We start from the raw sequence: 20,543 nt of genomic DNA, 5'->3' as shown, positions 1-20,543 counted from the left end.
TTTCAAACATTCCTTCTTGGAAAGGGCTCCAAGCTTTTGTGTGTCCACACACTTAGTGTCCAAATGTGAACTCTATAAGTAATATATGTACTTAAATGGTATCATCACTAACACGTTCAATACAAGGGACTTAGCCAGCCCAGTAAAAACTATGGATGTGATAGAGTCAGAGGACTGGGGTCAATATGAGGTAAACAGAACTCAAAAGTTAGCAGGTATTATCAGTATTAGGATGTTCTTCTGTTCAGTGAGAAAGCTTAGTGAACAACCCTTTAGAAAATTACAAAGAATAACAGTTTAAAACCTATTCTTGATACTATGGATATGTACATTCACCACACCTGGTCTATAGCTTTAAGCTTCATAATCGTAGATCAGGACTGGCATGTGCAAATGTTCATCGGTGCTGAAAACTCTGCTGAGAACCTGGTGTAAGAAACTTGGTGGGGGGAGGGGAGGATGGGCAGGATTGTCAGGGAGGGCTAGCAGGTCCATGGGGGAGTTTGCAGGATTGGGGATGGGGGAAGAGTGCAACACTGGTGGTGAAGCAAGCAGCTAGGATGTACCAACCTAGGAAGCTGCGCTCTGAACATGTGCAGTCTTTTGACAGATCAGGCTAAACTGTTCCCAATCTAAGTTAGTTTACCTACTGAGGTGAACTGCTTCATATTGTGCCTACCGTTTTTGGCCTGATTTAATCCCCCCCCCAAATATCTGCACAGATGGACATTTAGACAAACATAACTATGCGCATACCCTATATGAACACACTAAGGTTAATTATGGAATATGAACATTGCATTCTTGGATTAAAAAACTGGAGAATGCAATAGGTCTTTTGCTCCTGAGCACACCACTTGAACGTATACCTGGAAGCAAAAAACTCTGGATCATATTCATGCACAGCATGTGGAACCCAGTTGGAGCAGCCTGACCCCAGGTAAGGCTGCTGGGGCAGCACAATTGCTGCCCCCAACATCTCCTACCCCACCCAGGGCAACCTGCTGCATGCCAGAGTGTGTGAGGCTTTCCCCAGGGACAAGTAACAGCGGCACAAAGTGTGCCACTGTTTTTGTCCCCAGGTAAATACACATTCCTGCTCATGGGGACACAACCCTGAGCTCCACGAAGAGTCACCAAACAAATGTTTTAAAGGGGCAATAATGCTTTACGCTCCATTCATTTTCATTTTTATCGGGTGGAAGTTTCATAGCACTGCTGTTGGGAAGTCTGAATTCTTTAGGCTTAATTCTGTTTGTTGCATTCGTCTTACTTGCTTCTTGCAACTGTTTTCACAGACAAAGAGAATCTTTGGACTTCCTGAATGATGCTGGCTTATTCCTCTTCATCTGTCACCACATCAGTAATTCTCTTTCTCTGACCATGCGTCTCTTTTTCTCCATTCTCTTTCTCCTTATCTTGTTTACACTCCTCCTCATCTCTTCTTAATGCATTCCTCTAAATCAAGATTACATTTTTTTCAATGCAATAAACTCCAAAATCCAACAGGAGTAGCAAAAATATATCCACATTAGAGGCATCTCCAAAAGAGACAGTGTTAGTGTCACTTTCCTAGACTTTCAGTGAAAGACTTCCTAGACTTTCAGTGATGAGGCTGCATCACAGCCTCATACATGCAGAAAAAAGAAAACAAAAATGAGTTTTTTTATAATGCATATAATTTGCTACAGGCAGTTACACAAAACCAAATTGCAAAACTAAAACCAAAAATACCATAGAGAGGAATATTTAAAAAAGATTTCAAACTCCAAGAGAGTGAAAAATTAAATATACAATTGACTTTTGGGTTTTTGTCTTAAATAAAAGCCTATGAACTCAAAAAAAATGTAGTACATTTCTTGATGCAGCCTTTTGGACTGTAACTAGTTTAAAAGAAATCTGATTAATGTTTTTAGTTGTTCTTTTTGATACCCAGGGGCTCACAACTTCTGCATCAGTCCCATAATTGCATGCATGAAAAATGCATGCCGAATAGCATCACATGCAGTAGAATAACCATAACGGCTGTTAAATAGTGTTAAGATCATCAGGTATGAAACACTCAGGTATGAAGTCGTCAGGTATGAAACACTGGGAGCTGCTGTTGCTGGGGAGTGGGGACAATGCCCCCCTGCCCTGGTAGGAGGGAGCTCCCAGCCCCCATTTCATGACCATGGGGACAGGACTGGGAGATCTTTATCTCCTAGCCTGAGCCCCATGGTTGTGGGGCCCAGGCTGGTAGATCCTTCTCTACCAGCGCAGCTCCACGACTATGGGGCTTGGACTGGAAGATGAAGATCTCCCAGCTCCAGCTCCACAACCGCAGAGTTGGCACTGGGAGAGAAGGATTTCCTAATCCCCACTCCCTGATCTCAGAGCCCTTGCTCCCCAGGTGACAGGGGCTGGAGACCCTGTTCCCTGCCCAGCTCTGTGATCGTGGAGGCTCTCCAGATCAGGGTCTGGGAACTGTCCCAGTCAGGGGCAGGTCCCAGCCCTATGCTCTAACTAAGCGATCGAGGTGCAGGGCTTGTAAAGAGGTGCAGGGCCCCAGCACAGGCAGACCTCTGGGGGCAGGGAACAATCTCCCAGCCCCTGCCAGGAGACAGCTGTCTGCCGGCCCTATGCTGTCTGCCAGTCCCTGGACTCCCTGCCTCTGGAGCTCCCCCTGGCTGCTGTAGGGGGTTGGTGAAGGGCCAGCAGAGGTGGGGGGCAGATTGCTGCCACGAGCAGAAAATCTGTTCCCAAGACCCTGCATGTGTAGAGTCCTACCCAGAAGCATTTACTTGCAAGTAGTTTACTCATGAGTAAACAGCTCCCAGATCAAATGCACGTGTAGACACACTCAGAGTCTACGAAACTACATGTCTTCAGTGAAGCCATCTAAACTTGTGAAGTAGATGTTGTAGCATCAAGTAGCATGTGTGTGGGGGTTAAAATCCAGAGAATGCTTAGAGTATGTTAACATTTCTATGGCACTTTTCATAAGAGGAAAAGGTTTCTCATCTGTCCTAGGCCAAAATTAATTTCCCTCCCAGGTTGCTTGTCACTCTCCATCACAAAAGTGGAAAATTTCATGATGAAGGCTATACAGGCGACCCTTGCCATTCAAGGGGGATATGGTCTTGTATCCCCGCGAATGGTGAAATCCATGAATAAGGCACTGTGTTCATGAACACAGTCTGCGTTCATGAATGCAGTGCTCCCGGCAGTTGGGGGTACACACACACGGCTCTGGTGGCGATGGCAGGAGCACAGCAGCGGTGGTGGAAGCCCGGTGGCGGCAATGGAAGCCCAGCAGTGGCAGCGGAAGCCCAGCAGCAGCAAGTGCAGAGCTCCCAAGGAGCTCCTGTAAGTGTATAAATTGTATTTAAAATGCAGGTTTCGGCATTTGCGAATAATTGAAACCGCGAATGCTGAATTGGCGAATAGCGAGGGTTTCCTGTATATAAATATAAGGCATTTTTAATATATAGGAAGTGCTTTTCTCACAGATCAACCTAAGGTAACCCTATTTCATTCTGACTTTAATAGCAAAAGCTGATAGAACACATTGGATAAGTAAAGTCCATTTCCATTTAATTTGACTGGTGGTGACACAGGGAGGCAAAGGATCAACTTCTACCAGCTTCAGCTATTAGTGTAAATGTCATCTGCTTACAGCCTGCACTGAAAGTATACAGTAGAACTAAATATGTCCAACAATCAATTTTATATGAAATAAGAATACTGTCTAGAAATACAGGACTAGGGGAAAAAAGACATGGATTCTAATCCCAGATGATTAACTTGATGTGTTCCCTAAAACCTATTCCTGTCTTACATTTACCTACTGTATAAGTAGGTATGTCTTCTTTCCTCCCTACCTATTCCTCTGAGTAGCTGTACTGCTGCTGCTTTTTGCCTCCAAGTTGCCTGTACTTCTATGGTAAATGAAGTATTATATGCAGGTCTATAACATCAACACTTTGGCATAAAAAGAGAGGCATTTGTTATTTCTGCTATTATTTAACAAAGTAGAAAGCTAGTTCAGTTGTCTATTTTATATATACAAGATAGAATTAATATATTAATTCATTTTGTATTTTATGTTATGGCATGAATGTGAATAAAGAGTTAAGCTTACTTTTAGCGCAATGGATGTTCAGGTTTAGTGCTCTAATTTGGAATTATAATCACAGTACAGGACTGAACAGTAAACCAATGTTTTCCTAAAGAAAGACACATAAAGATTCTGTCTTGCCACTGAGCAGGGGAAGCAAAACAGAAGACCATTAACATTTATGCTTCACCTTTGGACACATCCCTGTTATTTGACTGTACCAGTTTTTGCAGCTCTCAATACTGCAGTAATGTTATTACAGTAAAGGAGTAGACAAGAAAAACAAGAAAGGAGGCAGGAAAATGGATATCACTCACAATTTCATTATAAGTAGGGTCAGTGCTTTTTGGAACTGCTTTTGTTTTCTTCCTACTGACTTCATTGGGATCTGGTAAAAGATAAAATTCAGCATGTGCAGTTGGGGGAGAGCCATCTGGGAGATGCTGAAAAACAAAAGGGTTATAAATATGAATGCCTCAATTTCTATCAAAGAAAACAAATAGAGAGGGACTAAATTAAATCTGGACTTCAAACAGGCATGAAGAGACTTATTGTATTCACAGTGCTTTATTGGTGCAAAATAGAGTTCTAATCAATGGAAACAACAGAAATATATGAAATTCAACTTCATACGGTGCCAGAAAAAAATTAAGTAATACACAAAAAGAAAATACTGCCCATCTTTAATGTTTTTAGTAGCAATGGAAAAACCTTTAAGCATCAATCTGTTTTAACTTGTTTTAAACTGATATATAATCTATCCCTTACATTTTCCAAGGCAATGCACAGGAATTGGATTTTATCTAGAGAGCTTCTATTGATTTTAAGACATAGGAAATGGACCAGTTCCAATGTTGATACTGGGGAGAACAGATGATTCCAAGGGTGTCTTACAAAGGGTATTCATGCAGAAGGTCCAAGAGCCCTTCCAGCAGTGGTATGAGCAGAATGCTATTCTTACATAAAAAAAATTCTGTCCCATTCTGACCTTCACACAGATGGAAGCCTTTAATCCTCCATGAACACTACACTTTCTGGGTGTTAGCTCATGATCTGCTTGTTGAGCCAGGAATTAGCAAGTGCAGGGAGGTGACATGCTAAATGAAAGAGGAGAGCCACAGAGACCAAGGAGGGTGTGCTGGTAGAGAAATGGATAGGGATAGAAAGAACTGGACATTGGGAAGGGCCATTGAATACTGTGGAAATAGTACTGTGAAGGGGCATTTTGTGGAGAGATCACGAGAGTCAGACTTGTAACTCTGGAGAATTAACAGAGTCCCTTTAAAAGACCAAATTGTATTGGAGATCAGTGATACAAAGTTCAGGAAAAAGTTGTTAGAAAATATTGAACTCACTTTGGAGCAAGCAATTAGACTTTGCCAGGCTTTGTTAGTTATGAATATCAGACTGCAGAAGCTGGAGGACCAGCCAACTGAACTGGACAGGATTACAGAATCACAGAGGCCCAAAGAATTGCACAGACAGCACAGTGCAGAGAACTTCGCTGCAGAGCAGATCACCAGAAGCAAAAGTGAGTTGCTTAGAGATATAACACTTTCCAGTGTCCACCATTTGAAAAGTGCTGCACAAGTCCAATAGAGTTAACCATTTTGCAAGAGTTGCATACAGAAACAGGATGGACATCACAAAAAAACATAGTGCACAACTTATGCAATGAAAAGGTGGAGGAATTCTTCACTGGAATGCTGAAAGAAAGTCAGTTTATCTGAGGATTGGACATTCACTTTGGCGATAAACAGACTGGTGGTCATTTTTAAATTGGATACAGAGGCACAGGCTAACGTAACATCATTTTATTATTGAGGGAATAAATTAAACACATATGCGAACTGTTAAGCAGTTTACTATGGTAAAGGTTCAGTTCATAATTGTTCCAATAAAATTGGTGCCTATTATTGGGTTTAGAAAATGTAAGACTTTGAATTTAATTGAAAAAATAGATTCTCTTGAGAGGCCTGTGTACAGCCTTATAGAAGAACAGCTTTCTGATGTTTTAATGGCATAGGAAAACTGTCAAATGAGTAGAAGATAGAACTTATTAAACAAAACACTCTCACTATTCATGCTCCTAGGAAAGTCCCTCTTCCTTTAAGAAACAAACTTGAAGAGGAACTAGGCAGATTAGTTGTTTTGGATATAATAGGGGGGAAAAAAAGATGTACCAACAGCTTAGGTTCATTCCCTGGTCACAGCAGAAGAGGAAGAGGGATCTTTAAGACTGAATCTAAACCCTAGACAATTAAATCAATGCATCAAAAGGGAGCACTGTTCAATTCCTGCCAGAGAGGAAAATTTTGGAAGCATGGTAGAAGCTAAATATTCCTTCATTATCTGGGTTTTGACTAGGTCCCTTGGGGAAAAAAGAGCACTAGGTTATGTGCCTTCAATACACCTTTTAGAAGATCTTGCTTTTGCAGACTTCCTTTTCAACTGTGTTCCGCACATCAGGCAGCTCCTACGTCCTATCAAGTTGTCACCCTGGAGGAACAGATGTAATGGAGAAACAGAAGACACTTACAGTTTGTGGTAGGAGAAAGAGAATGAGCCTCCTAAGACTCAGAGACTGAGATGTGCCGACAGAAGGAACAATTTTTGCTGGATCTGGTCACAGAAACCAGTTTATACCTGTGCCCAAACACAAGTGCATGGCTGCAAACAGCTTAAAAATGGGTGAAAATCTGACCCCTCACTGCATGAGGTATTGGATAAAGGGAGGAATGGGTATATTACAGCTCCCCTCAAGATGTTGGGGGGCTCCAATTCACCCAGCCCACCCTTCACCACCAGCTGGGGAGCCCCAAGTATGAGCTGTCTCCACTTCCTTTCCCACCTTCCCATTCTGAAAACAGGGAGCACTGGCAGAGACCTATGGCCATTGCTATGAGAACCTGGCTGCAGGCTCCCAGCCCCCAGCTAGATTCCCCTCCCTCCTGAAATCTGCAGTGAACTGCTGTTTGTTCTGTGGTAACATTGTATCCCAGAGTGCTTTGCAAAAATTGTTCTGAGTTACAACTGGGAGCTGCACTTTTGTCTGCACCCCTACTAGACAACAAGATTGAAAGGGAGATATCAGTGGAAGAGGCCATAACAAGGTCTGAATCAATGAGAACTGAGAAAACACAGATGTAGCACAGATCTAGTAAAGTCCACAAAGAATACTTGAGACCAGCTAGAGCTGTAATATATCTTTAAACTTCGTATGCTTGTACCTCTCATTATGGTATTTGGATATACTTGTTGTAAAAGGGGAAGATGTGCAGCTGTTACAGATTTGCATATTGTTACATTTGCCCATTCTGGAAGTTACGTGGGGGAGGAGCAGAGATCTCCCTGTATCTGTACATGTGCTAGCTGGGGCAGATAGCAGTAGTTTTCCTGTTATTGTTCTTTTCAATGAACTGTCTTATAGTTTCTGGACTTTGGCTTTCTGACTTCTTCATCAAACTTGATCAAATATCACAAAGATTAATGGACCCCTAACCACCTTGCATCTTTTCCTCACCCGGAAAAAGAGATGAACTTTTAAGCCTAGCACAAGGGCCAAAATATTTTAATTACTGTATACCACAACACTTAAGCATTCCAGGACCCCTGTAAAAGGGTGGTGTGTTCTTTAAGAAGGGACAGCCAGGGTATTAAAGATGTTCAACTGTGGGGCATTCTGTTAATGAAGGAGTGTCTCACTGAGAGCTTAAAACTAGGGATGTGTGAAGCTTTGGTCCCTGATTTGATTCGGTGGAGTTTTGGCCCGATTTGGTGGCTGAATTTCCAAATCGGAATCAAATCAGGAGACCCTTTAATCTCTCTGAATCAAGTCGGAGCCCTCTGAATCAATTCAGAGAGATTCAGAAAGATTCAATGACTCAGATATAGACACAGCTTTAAATGTTTTTTCTACCTACCTCAAGGTACCAGAGAGCTCATGAATGCTGTGATACTGGGGCACATGGAGTGTCCCACAGGAGCGCAGGGGGCTCCCCAGCATGCTCAGCAGCAGACCCAGAAGTGGACCACAAGCACTTCTAGTCCATTTCCGGGTCTGCCGGGGACCATGCTGGGACCCCCTGCCCACCTCTCCGGCTTGATTACTGGTGCCTTCTGTGTCTGGGGGTACCCAGGGTCCCCCTATGGCTGATCACCAAGCTGTGGGGTGCAGGGGGGGCCCCCAGCATGCTTGGCAGTGGACCCAGAAGTGGGTCCACTTCTGCATTTGCTGCCAAGCACAGGCCCCCCTCCCCCCCATGCATCCGTGCTCCTGTGGGATGCTCCATGCACCCCAGCATTGCAGCATTCATGAGCCATGCCTGGTACCTTGAGGTATGTAAAAAAAAACAAAAACATTTAAAGCTGTGTCTAGGGCTGGATCACTGTTTCTCCAAACTTGCATCAAATCTTCAGATTTGGCCATATTGAATTGGGGACAGTGATCCAGATCAATAAATTGAATCACTGTGCTTGATTCAGGCTGAATCCAAATCTGAATTGAATAGGGCCTGTTTTCCACACCCCGACTTAAAACCCCTGAGGAAAGAGCAGAAGGGAAGCAAATTGTGAGGGAATAGCTTGTAAGGAGAAGAAGCTAAACTGTTGGGGAAGAGCCAGGGCAGAAAGTAACTCTTCTCCTAATGTCTGGAGAGGATAGAGGATTTGGGTTTTTTCTATTTGTGTAATCAGACACAAAATTGTCTAAGCTTGTTTGGTTGGAACTGAACTTCCTGAGGAATTACTAGCAGAGCTAACTGGCCTGCAAAGGACAGCAGAGTAAAGGATCTAATTACAGACCCTTGTGGAAGATGCTCTGCTAGCCACTACCCATGTCCAGCTCAAGAACTGCTGCTGGTATAAAGTGTGGCATTGTAGTAGAGAGAGAAGCAAAGTTAGCAGGAAAGCCCAAAATTATTTTAAGTTTTATAAAACTAAAACACACAGAAACCATGAATCTGTCATCACAGAACGCTAATGTCATGCTCAGTGCAAGAAACTCCATGTCCTGTAAAAATGAACTGATTGCTGTTTAACAGAACCTGGGGATAAAACATCATTCCAAGACTATAAACACTAGTGACAAAGGCAGAGAGACATACTGAATTAATTATGTACATCTAATCTTCATCATAGCTTTGCATTGCTCTCTTCATACTACCATCACTGGTTTCATGTTACCTAGATTGTGCTTCAGCCATTGAACTTTCATTCATCCCCAACCACGTCCAAATACTTGGGCAGGCATTTTACCACAGTGACTGAATCACATGAAATACAGTTGTATGACTGGCTCCTTTGTAACCAGCTGAATGGACTTATGTATATAGCGCAAGAAAGAACCTCATCAAACACCACAGGAGAAAAACCCTATGGGATCTTTCCAGTGGGTAAGAACACAACTGCTTTGCATTAATGGTACCAATCAAGCAGCCCAAGCCTCTAGGAGCTAAATGATGGTGAAATAAGACATTTTAATTAATTTTAATTCAAGACCAACTGTCTTACCCTTTCCCATTTTCCTCTCCAAAACTGCAAGGACCTCAAAGACTCGCAACCAACAAATGCCCACCATTCCTCAATGCCCTAAGTGTTCTTAGTCTTCTTAGAAGGAACATAAAGCGGACAGATCTGTAGCTGAGCAGTCAAGTAAGGACCCAGTAGAGTAGCCAAAACTATCAAAACAAAAACACTGTCTTCTGCAACATGCGCAGTGACTCTCACACATTAGAGGAAATTCCAAAAAGCTCAATCAAGGAATTCACCTGAGCTGGGCAAGTTGGTTTGGAGTTAGAACAGTGAAAGCAGTAATCACTGTATTTAGGAGAGAGAGGTCTGTTAATTTACTGTAGTTGCCCTTGAAGACACTTAGATATAAATTTGCCTCAAGAAACATAACACTTAATGCAGAGGTATAAAGCTGAATACCAAACATGTTAAATGTAATGCCAGAACATTTGAGATGGAATCTGAATATTTATTTTGTGCCTAATTGCCAAATCCTTGTATAAAAACTGTTGTATGAGGAGTTTATGGCAGTTTCTTTCAATTAACATAGTTATTCATGTGCTCTGAAATGGGACTGATCAATGTGAGCCCATTACCTCAATTAAGAATTCTAAATTACTGGATGAAAATTAAATCTTTTATGTCTACCAGATACTCTAAAAATGTATTTTAGAGTCCTTATCCAAATATAAACCCTTGTTTGGATGGTTAAATAATATCTGCCAAACAAAAGGCACAGGTAACATACTGAGGATCACTGATTTAGTATTTCCAGCATGATTTAAGAATTAATTTAGTACATTTAATACATTTAAGAATTGAAGATGCCAGCCCAAAGACAGGTATGCAGGCAATGAGACTTTCACAAGCTTCCTCTTTTTTGAGGTTAATAAAGTTCTCATTTGGACTAGAAACCCATCTATCTGTGTTACAAAACTTCTCTACCTCACAGTCAGGGCAACTAGGATCTAGAACCAACTTCCAAGCGAAGTGGTGCTAGCTCCTACCCTGGGGGTCTTTAAGAGGAGGCTAGACAATCACCTTGCTGGGGTTGTTTGACCCCAGTACTCTTTCCTGCCATGGCAGGGGGTCGGACTCGATGATCTACTCAGGTCTCTTCCGACCCTAGAAACTATGAAACTATGAAAACAACAAACAAATAAGGAGAGGCCAGTACTAGATTGATTCATTCTAATGAGATCTGCAGTTGTTCTGGGCAGGTGGTGTTAGACCCCCTATTCAGGCAGAATATGTTCTTGTGGGAAGAATAAGACAGATGACTTAAATCACTATTTGTGGTCTTATTCCTTCTTTAAAGGAATAAGAGGAAAATGGATCTCTTCAATAGTGGAACTTTTTAAATACTGAACAAAACACAACTTGGCTTCCCTCTAATAACTCAGAGCCTGCCTTATAATCTGTATGTGCATTTGTATTATTTACACAAAGAATAAGAGCCAAAATCAAATAGAATTTTCCTGTTTTACATTACTGTCCACAGCTTCATTTTCTCTAATTCTTGTATCATTGTATATTATGATCTAATTTTCTGTTTAATGCTTAAATATCTGTTTAAAGCGGTAGAATGTATAACCTTATTTTATGCTTTTAGCAAAAAAAGATAAATTATATACATTTTATTATTAAACGTAATTTTTACTGTTCATTGTATTGCACTGTTTTAGCAAAAGCTGTAAATAAATTATTACTACTACTACTGCATAATGATTCAATGTCGTCATGTGGTAAAGAACCCATTTCACGGAGGGAATTCATAAGACAAGCCTCAAATACTGGCAAAACCATGGAAGAGACATTAGGTTTTTCATTCAAAATCATTGTCAGAACCACCATTCCAGGATGAAAGGGGAAATCTTATTAACTTGGGAATCAGCTTGAAAGCAACATTGGGATTAATTTAGCAAAACTATCAAGGCACCTTTTTGAAGTCACTGTCTGATATAAGTTGAACACTTGCTTGAAAGAGGAGGTAAGTAGAAAATAAATGCTAGCTCCCTAAAAATGATGTTCTCTGCTGCCATTCTTCATGATGTCATATGTCTCTTAGGATATACCAATGTAACTTTATCACTGGCATTACGTCAAACTCAAGCAGATGAAAGGACTTTCAAACTTATATGCTAGTCCCAGTTACTGTTGAGGATATCTATTCTGTAAATTTAATATAGGTACTGAGTATATTTTTCAGAACCACAAACAGTCAGATATGACATCCAACTCTGAAGCTTCTGCTATAAGTGGATGAAATATGGTTTACAGCTCATAGTTCAGTTTGTGGGAAAAGCCAAAGCATATCTGCAGCAGTATAGTTTTGTGCACTGTTTTGTATAGGTTGAATGAGTCTGTGATCAAGAATGACTTAAAAATGAAAAAGCGGGACTAAATTCTGCTACAGTTTAAAGCACCAGTAACTTAATTCAGCTACTTTCAAAACTGATTTAAATACTTAGGAATCTAAGTTTCATTGGAAGACATAGAGGCATTGTTGAAAATGTTTCCAATTGACTTCAAAGCTACCCCAGATTTAAATGATAGCCAGAAAACCAAATTTGCCCTCAAGCATTGTTTTTTCTGTTATGTTTGCTTGCAGAGAAATCCAGATGACAGGGAAAAAAAGGCATAGACCAATTAAGTTATAAAACAAAATTTCCAATAGAACCTTTCCCTCTCCTCCCACAGCCTAGACTCCAAACATTAGCCAGCTATTTTGATTTGCCAGTAGCAAAAGTTTAGAGTTGAAGAGCTGACCCCTTGTGCTTTGCTTCTCCGAACAGGTGAAATACTACTTTTCAGTCATTTGACTGTGAGCTGCCTATCTGTCTGATGGTTGATGTTTTGAAGGAATATATTAAAATGCGGTAAGTATGTAATTTAAATATATAATAATTCATATATATGTGTAGACATATAGCTCTGTGTATGTATTTTATACACACAGAGCTATATGTCACAGCAAGTTTTAAAAGAAGCAGAAACCTACAGTAGCCAAGAGTCTTCTTTTGAAGTTATTTTATTTTACAAAATGACAGAAGGTTGTGAAAATATTAGAAAAAAGGAAGTAAATTATATTCTAAATGTATTAGTCCACACCTAAGGAGGGCTTTATAGGTGCCTACAGATATTCAAGTCCCTGCTCTAACTCATGACACTTTACATAAAGCACCATGAGTTAGAGCTCTCTCCCCTCCCTGCCTCTGACCCAACAGACATTTGCTTGTTGGCATGGAGGGGATTGAGCCTGCCTGCACTGGCCCTCCTGGCCAGCAGGTGGGGCACTCCAGCAACCTCAGAGGTGGCTGCTGAACCACCCCTCTGTCCAGCACTGCCCCCTCTCACCCAGCTCCAGGGCTGTCAGCAAGGAGGAAGGGGAGGGGGAAGTGAGTAGCTCAGAGCTGCTGGTTGGGCTTTGCCTGGTCTGAGCAGGAGGTGAAAAGGGTGAAATAGAGTACTCTTGCCTCATGCCCTCTCCCCGCCCCATTACCCAGACTGGGGTACTAGGTGGAGTCGGGTCAGGCCCGTGAGGCAAGGGTGCTTTGTTCCACACCCTGTCCCCCAATTCAGGCCAGGCAAAGCAGCTGGCAGCTGATGCAGCTGCTCTCAAGAGGCCAGGCTAGAGCTGGGGAGAGGGAGGCGTGGTGGAACAGAACCCCCTCGCCTTGCAAGAGTGGTCTGGCTCTCTTCAATACCCATCTGGGGTAGCTGGAGGGGGGCCATGAAACAAAGGGGGCTCTGTACCATCCCACCCCACTCCAGCTTAGGCTGGGCAAGCTGGCAGCTTTGTGCTACTTGCTTCCCTCTCTCTCCTGGTTAACAGCCCTGCCTCCACATGAAAAATTAAACCTCCAGGGAACACAAGTTCTTTAACACACTCTAAAGCAGAATACCTTAATCTAATACCCGATTTGACAAGGGTTAATTTTTCATCCGATCCGCTATTTTAAACGCACTCTGCAGTTGTGAATGTGTGTTATGTCATGTCTGTAGAAAGATTTCAGGGACCAGATTGGGTGGAAAAAGTCACTTTTGTCTGCACCCTATATGTATCAAACAACTAGTCTGATTTCTTTTTTTTGCTTTTCTGTAAGTTTCTATAATGTTCCGCATTATGGCTGTGTGAAGCTTCAGTCCCTGATTTGATTCGGTGATGATTCAGTGGCCAAATCTCTGAATCCGAATCAGAGGACCCTTTAATCTCTCTGAATCGATTCAGAGAGATTCGGAATGATTCGGACATAGACACAGCTTTAAATGTTTTTTCTACATACCTGTAGGTAGCAGGTGGCTTGTAAATGCTGCAATGCTCTGATGCTGGGGCACATGCTTCTCACAGAAGCATAGGGGGGCTCCCAAGCATGCTCGACAGCAGACCTGGAAGTGGACCAGAAGCACTTCTGGTCCACTTTTGGGTCCACCGGAGAGCACGCTGGGGGGTCCCCCTGTGCCCCCCCTGCTCAGCAACTGGTTCATCCTGGGTCAGGGGGGGCACCCAGGGTCCCCCCAAGGCCGATTACTGAGCTGGGAGGGGGCAGGGTGGCCCCCCCCGCATGCTCCCTGGTGGATCCTGAAGTGGACCGGAAGTATTTCCAGTCCACTTCCAGGTTTGCTGCCTAGAAAGCGGAGGGCTCCTCCACACTCCTGTGGGATGCTCCATCCACCCCAGCATCGCAGTGATCACAAGCCGCGCTGGTACCTTGAGGTATGTAGAGAAAACATTTAAAGCTGTGTCTATGGCTGAATCAATGATTCTCCGCATCAGCATTGAATCTTCAGATTTGGATTTGGCTGAATCCAGTCAGGGACAGTGATCTGAGTCAACAAATCAAATTACTGTCCGTGATTTGGGCCGAATCTGAATCAAATAGGGCCTGCCTCACACATCCCTATTCTGCATGAAGGTGAAGTTGCTGACAGGGAACCTGATAATAAAAGTAAAATACACTGGTAAAAATACTACCAAGTCTGAGAAAACCAGCAATCTAGATAAACAAGGTTGTCCCGAAAGACGTTCCCCCCTCCCATATTCTTAATTCAAAATTTAAAGAGTGATTCACATAATAAACCACCTGTAATATTTTTCTATTATTTATTCTATCTTCATTTTCCAACCTGAAGCAGTATTTGATATTTGCTTATAGGGATCCATTCAGACAGGCTATGGATTTGTTTAATTCAGTATTAAATACACTAGCTATATTTGGGGAAAAAGATGAAATTAAATGAAATCTTCTCCCAAAGTTGCATTCCAGTAGTAATTCTTTCCCTTTGAGCCTCCTTGATGATCTAAGACCATCTTTAAAGACGGAATTTTTCTGACACCAAGGACACAGACAGAAGTTATTGATAATGTTGTAAATTGAATCACTTTACACAAAACATTTAAATTTACACCATTATCAAAACCAAACAGATGAGCGGCTCCTGTGCATGTGGGCTCATGCTTCCATATAATGACAGAGTCCAGATGGCCTAAACTGTAAACTAGCCAGGGCTCTGGAAATTCCCAGCTGGCTGTCATGGGGTTGGGCATGGTCTAGGAGCTTCTGCGTCCCTAGAGTCTATAGCAGCAGGCACTGGGTCTCCTCTCCATGGGTAGCAAGAAGGGCTGGCCAGGGCCTCCACCCTGATTGCTGCCCATTGGGACAGGGGAACATGGGGTGCAGTGAGCCCCACTGGCTGTCTCTGCCATGGGGCACTGGGGATGTTTTCCTGCTGAAGGGGCTTCCAGGATCCCTCTTGCACCCCAATCAGTGCCCAGATGAACCCCTGCCCCTGCCCAGAGAGGTTTGGGGGGGCCAGGTCCCCAGGCTCAGGTCCAGGGGGGTATCTAATCTTGGCTGGGGGCTCTAAATCACCCCCAGCTCCCAATGCCACTCCTTGTGACATTCAGTGCCTGACCTGGCTGGAGTTCTGTGCCACAGCAGCATTTGGCTTAGGGGTGGGATCTCAATCATATCCCAGTGTGAGGCCCATGCCTGGCTGCCCCCCCACACTGGCATTTGGAGAGGCTGGGCATGGGCCTCATGGTGGTAGGGTTCGGATCCCACCTGGACACCCAATGCTGCTTTGGCATAGTGTGCTGGCCAGGCTGAGCTCTGAATGTCACAAGGAGTAGCATGAACACTGCATGCCCCCGGGGGCTGGGGGGCACGGCAACTGCCTGCAGATGGCAGCAGCAGTTTTGGCAATGGGGGCATGGTGCCAGCTAGTGGGGAGCTCCTGCAGGTGGCTGTGGTGGTGTCGGTGGTGGGGGTGTGGTGAGTGCTATCTGGTGGTCAGCAACCACCTGCAGATGCCACTGGCACTGTCAGTGGCAGCCAGTGGTGATCGGAGACTGCCTGCAGATGCTGCCAGGGGTGTTGGCAGCAAGGGGTAGGGGGTTGGCAAGTTGCGGTCACCATCAGCAGTGTCAGTGGTGCTTTTTGCAAGGGGTGCACTGCCAAGCTCAGGGGGTGCATGTGCACTTGCATGCACCCCCTACGCATAAGCAATGAGGAGTAACACTGGTGCTGGGGGTGGCATCCAAGCCTTAGCTCAGATCAGGCAACCCTCTGGACTCCACCCCAGGGAGCTGGAGCCCCCAAACCCCTAGCCCACCTGCTCACTCTCCAGGCAGGGATGCAGATGGGCAGTGATTGAAGCTCTCTCCCTCCCTCTATGGCTGCACAGGGAGGTGACTCTCCTTCCTTCCTGTGGCAGACTAAGAGCATGACAAGTAATCCTCCCAGAGAAGTGTCCAGAAATTTCCTGTCTCTCTCTTAAACAGAGTGCTTTAATCTGCTACTTGATTATAGGAGGGTTAGTTTTTCTCCTGATTGGCCATATTTTAAATGGTCTGCAGCCATGCATTTGTATATGGTCACATCTGTAGACCACTTTCTAAGGCCAGATCGAGCAAAAATTGTCTTCTGTCTGCACCCCAAGAGATACGTAAGAGCTTCTAAATTTGGTGTATTTAGAGCACTGACTCTAAAGGGAAGCCTCAAGGAAGTAGAAGTTAGAAACTTTGGGGAAAATTTATTTCAATGTTTTCAGTGCTCACCTTATTCTAAGCGACCTACTTATTTCTGGCTGAAGCTATTTCCCTAAATTCACTTTTACCTGCCTAAAAACAAATTAATACTCTATTTCCTGATTTCCAGTTGCCTCTATCCCTTGAAGAAACAGTTCTGGGGCTCCTGAACCATTCCCAGTTTCAGCTGCTGTTCTCTTTCTCCAGAAGAAGTCTCACCTCCCATTTTCATCCTTCTTGACAACAAAAGCAAAGGTAACTTGAATTCACAAATGCCATGTTCCCTCCCCTTTTTCCTCAACAGAATTAGTTTCATAGCTATTCTTAGTTCTCAGTTGTGCTTTTTCCTTCTTCAATTAAAACTGATCCTGACAATCTCTTGTTTCCAGCTATTGCTTTCTACCACTCCACAGAAAATGTCTCAGTGGGTGTGTCTACACATGCCTATTAATGTGCAGCAATAAGCCCTGAAGCATGTGTCTGCACATGTGCCTGGGATCATAGCACCTTAAGTTGTGGTGGAGCAGCCCTGGCTGTCCGGGGGCCCTTGGGGTCAGCCTGCCAGCCCAGGGCTGGTCCCTCTGGCTCAACATGCTGCAGAGGGGCTGGTTAGGGCATGAGGGTGCTTCAGTTTGAGGCTAGCAGGAAGGCAGCCCCTGCACTGAAGCACCTTCATGCCCCAACCAGCCCTTTTAGCATCTACACGTGTGCTGCTATGGCATAAAATAGCTTACTCCAGCCTAATAGTGTGCCCATGTGGATGGTATAACATTTACTGTGCAGCTAATTAGTCTACTGCACAGTAAACATCTCGTGTAGATGCACCCAGTAGATCCTACTCTTACCTCTAGATCTTCTTATTTTTACATTCTTCCTCACACACATACACATACTTCCTAAGAACAGATGCTTCTAATAATGAAAGACTGCTAAACATTAAGCATGTTAAAAAAACAACCCATAACAAATAGAAAAAGTTTGTATAACCCGCCTTAGCAAACTAATTATATGCTCAATGAAGACATGAAACAGATTAGATCACAATCCAAAAAAGGAAGAAAACAAAAATCCAAACAGGAAATTACTCACTACACCCCAGTCATCTCTATAAATAATATCTGAATCCTGATTAAATTAAATTCCAGGAATGTAAATGTGGAGGCTCCATCAGTCTCTTAAATACACACGCAATTTAATATTTCTCAGTGACAAAGTCTAGTCCATATGTAACCTAAATAAGTGTTCATGGCAGAAGCTAAAGCCTGCCTCCATAAACTGCAGCTTAACAAACCAATATTGCCTTCAGTTTAGAAATGACAGCATCACCTGGATCAATTCTAATTTTAGAGCTCTGAAAAAATAAGCACCAAGACAATGGTATTAAAAAGCAAGAGCTCCTTTCCAGAAACAGGTTAATAAGGCTTATAAACCATGAGGATGAAATGACAGCAGAGCTGTACATACTAGAAGTTCTTAGTTAATAAGGACCTTCAGGCCAATATGTGAACCTTCAGGCTTTTTTTTCCAGATCTGCATATCCCAATGCACCACATGCATTCAGCTTCTATGTCACTCAGTTTTCCTTTTCCCTATGCGTTCAGAATGTCAAAAAAGTGAGTTATAATTTCAAATTCTTTCAAGAAAAGTTTACCAAGTAACTCTCCTTTAAAGCAATATTTGCTTGAATTATTCAATTTTAATGCAAGAGTACTAATTGTTACAATAATAATACACAACATTGCCATGGTAGGGATGTGGTTGCAGAGTGGAGAAGGTGTCTCACTACAAATTCAGAGGTGTTAGTGTTAGCCTTCCTCCAACAACTGACAGTTGTAAACAGATGCCTTGCCGTTGAGGTTGGGGAGTCAAAAGTGTGGATGAATGTTTTCCAGTATCATTGAACTCTTTCTGTTTACAATTTTTTCCACCTTTCAAATAAAAATTACTGCATTTTTTCCCCCTTTCCTGTCCACATTTCTATGAAGAAAAGGCACATAGCATGGCGTGAGTCACCAGTACAGGCATTTTCATCTTCAGATCAGCAAAGGGAGTGGGGAAAGCTGATCCCAGACTTTGTTATGTAGGTATGACTGGTAGGATCCTGAAAATAATTCTCTTTGAGGATTTGGTGGTGGCAGGGTAAGGCTCTGGTTAGCTCTGTAATCCACTATAACAAACACATTCAACTATGTCAGACCTGGTACTGAGATGTGCACCAGAAGTGATTTCTATGCTATGTGCATGAGCAGAGGCATAAATGGCTGCTTGATCATGCTAGGTAGCAGTTGCACATGGGGCAGCATGTGGTAGTCAGGCTGTAGCCCAGCTGCTGCTATTTTTGTATATCCCCCCAACACACCCCACCCCAAACTCCCAGAGTCGGTGCTCCAGTCTCCCCATGACCTTCATTACATAACTGTGAATTAACTTAGCAAAGGGGATCAGATACTGATCACGTTCAATACTTTCATTGAGAGGTAAGACATGGGCTATAGCTGTGCTTCATTGGTAAAACTATGCCAGTTCAAAGAAACTGGCAAGGGGCTCAAAATGTGGGATGCAGCTTGCAGTAGCCAAGCTGTGTTTTTCCTGGTTTATTCTGATCCTCCTTCCTGAGTGACCTAAAGAGCTGCCAAACACAGTCTTGCTAGTACAACTGTGCCTGGACTATGGGCTTTTGCCAGCATAGTTAAATAGGTCACAAATTGCACCTCCTCGCACACCCTGACAGAACTATCCCAAGAAAAGCTTGTCATGAAGGACACTGGTACACATTACATTTAAAGTGTGATTAATGTATTAATTGTACCATAAATAGTAACAGTGCTGCAAGTGCAGCTCATTTATGGTCATCGTGGCAGTCACAACCATAGTGGCAAACCAGTCACAAAGATATTTTCCAGAATATGTGGAACATCTTTGTGGTTCCTTTGTAGAATGCTGTAAATTGAATGTGTAGGACATGGGTGCATGCCAATGTGGACAATTAGTTGATTGTCAACATTGGCACTGGGATGGGGATTGGCATCAGGACCGGGACATCCTTGGTCCTGATACCAAAAACAGGCTGTCAGAAGAGCAAGTAACAAGGTTCCCCAGCAGGTGGGTTGGGAACAGAGGTGCTGCCCAAGCCTAGAATTTGGCAACCCCTGTGCCTGACAGCCTTCCTGCCTTGCCACACAGCTCCATAGGGGGCACTGGGTGAGGCATTTTAAAATGCCTTGAACTTTAAAGGCAAGGCACTTTAAAGAACCCAGAACCTCCCTGATTTTGGGGTCCCCATGTGCTAGGGATGGCTAAAAACCCTGCATGCAACTGGGCTGTACACATAGTTTTTAAAGGTCCTGATGTATAGGGACACCGCAAAAAGGAAGCCTTTCCTGAGCCAGGGTTCCCTGTGTGTTGGGGATGTTGAAAAGCCACAATGTCTAAAAACACAAAACTTGAGGGCCTGGTGTTTGCAGTTGCCAGGCAGGGGGTATCAATCAATTGACTCCCCCTTTTTCAGCACTTGCATAGACCTTACGATGACGGGCTGAGAGCCATGGGGCTCTTTAGCCTGGAAAAGCGCAGGCTCAGGGGTGATCTGATGGCCACCTATAAGTTTATCAGGGGTGACCACCAGTATCTGGGGGAACGTTTGTTCACCAGAGCGCCCCAAGGGATGATGAGGTTGAACGGTTATAAACTACTGCAAGACCGTTTCAGGCTGGACATAAGGAAGAATTTCTTTACTGTCAGAGCCCCCAAGGTCTGGAACAGCCTGCCATCGGAGGTGGTTCAAGCACCTACACTGAACACCTTCAAGAGAAATTTGGATGCTTATCTTGCTGGGATCCTGTGACCCCAGCTGACTTCCTGCCCTTTGGGTGGGGGGCTGGACTTGATGATCTTCCAAGGTCC

The 20,543-nt window shown here is 43.5% G+C and overlaps 1 protein-coding gene across 1 annotated transcript in view; it reads right to left on the bottom strand.

The window, feature by feature from the left end:
* The window catches only part of PIK3C2G (phosphatidylinositol-4-phosphate 3-kinase catalytic subunit type 2 gamma), a 448,194-nt gene that overhangs the window by 2,532 nt on the left and 425,119 nt on the right, over positions 1-20,543 (bottom strand). Inside the window, exon 33 of the mRNA XM_019515837.1 lies at positions 4,417-4,542. Coding sequence (XP_019371382.1) covers positions 4,417-4,542 — 126 coding nt within the window. The remainder of the gene's footprint in view (positions 1-4,416; positions 4,543-20,543) is intronic.

Source organism: Gavialis gangeticus, unplaced genomic scaffold, assembly GCF_001723915.1.
Source record: "Gavialis gangeticus isolate Ggan-Ray unplaced genomic scaffold, GavGan_comp1, whole genome shotgun sequence".
Taxonomy (NCBI): Eukaryota; Metazoa; Chordata; order Crocodylia; family Gavialidae; genus Gavialis; species Gavialis gangeticus.
Note: the sequence above shows the minus strand (reverse complement) of the source record. Positions and strands in the feature narration are given on the sequence as shown.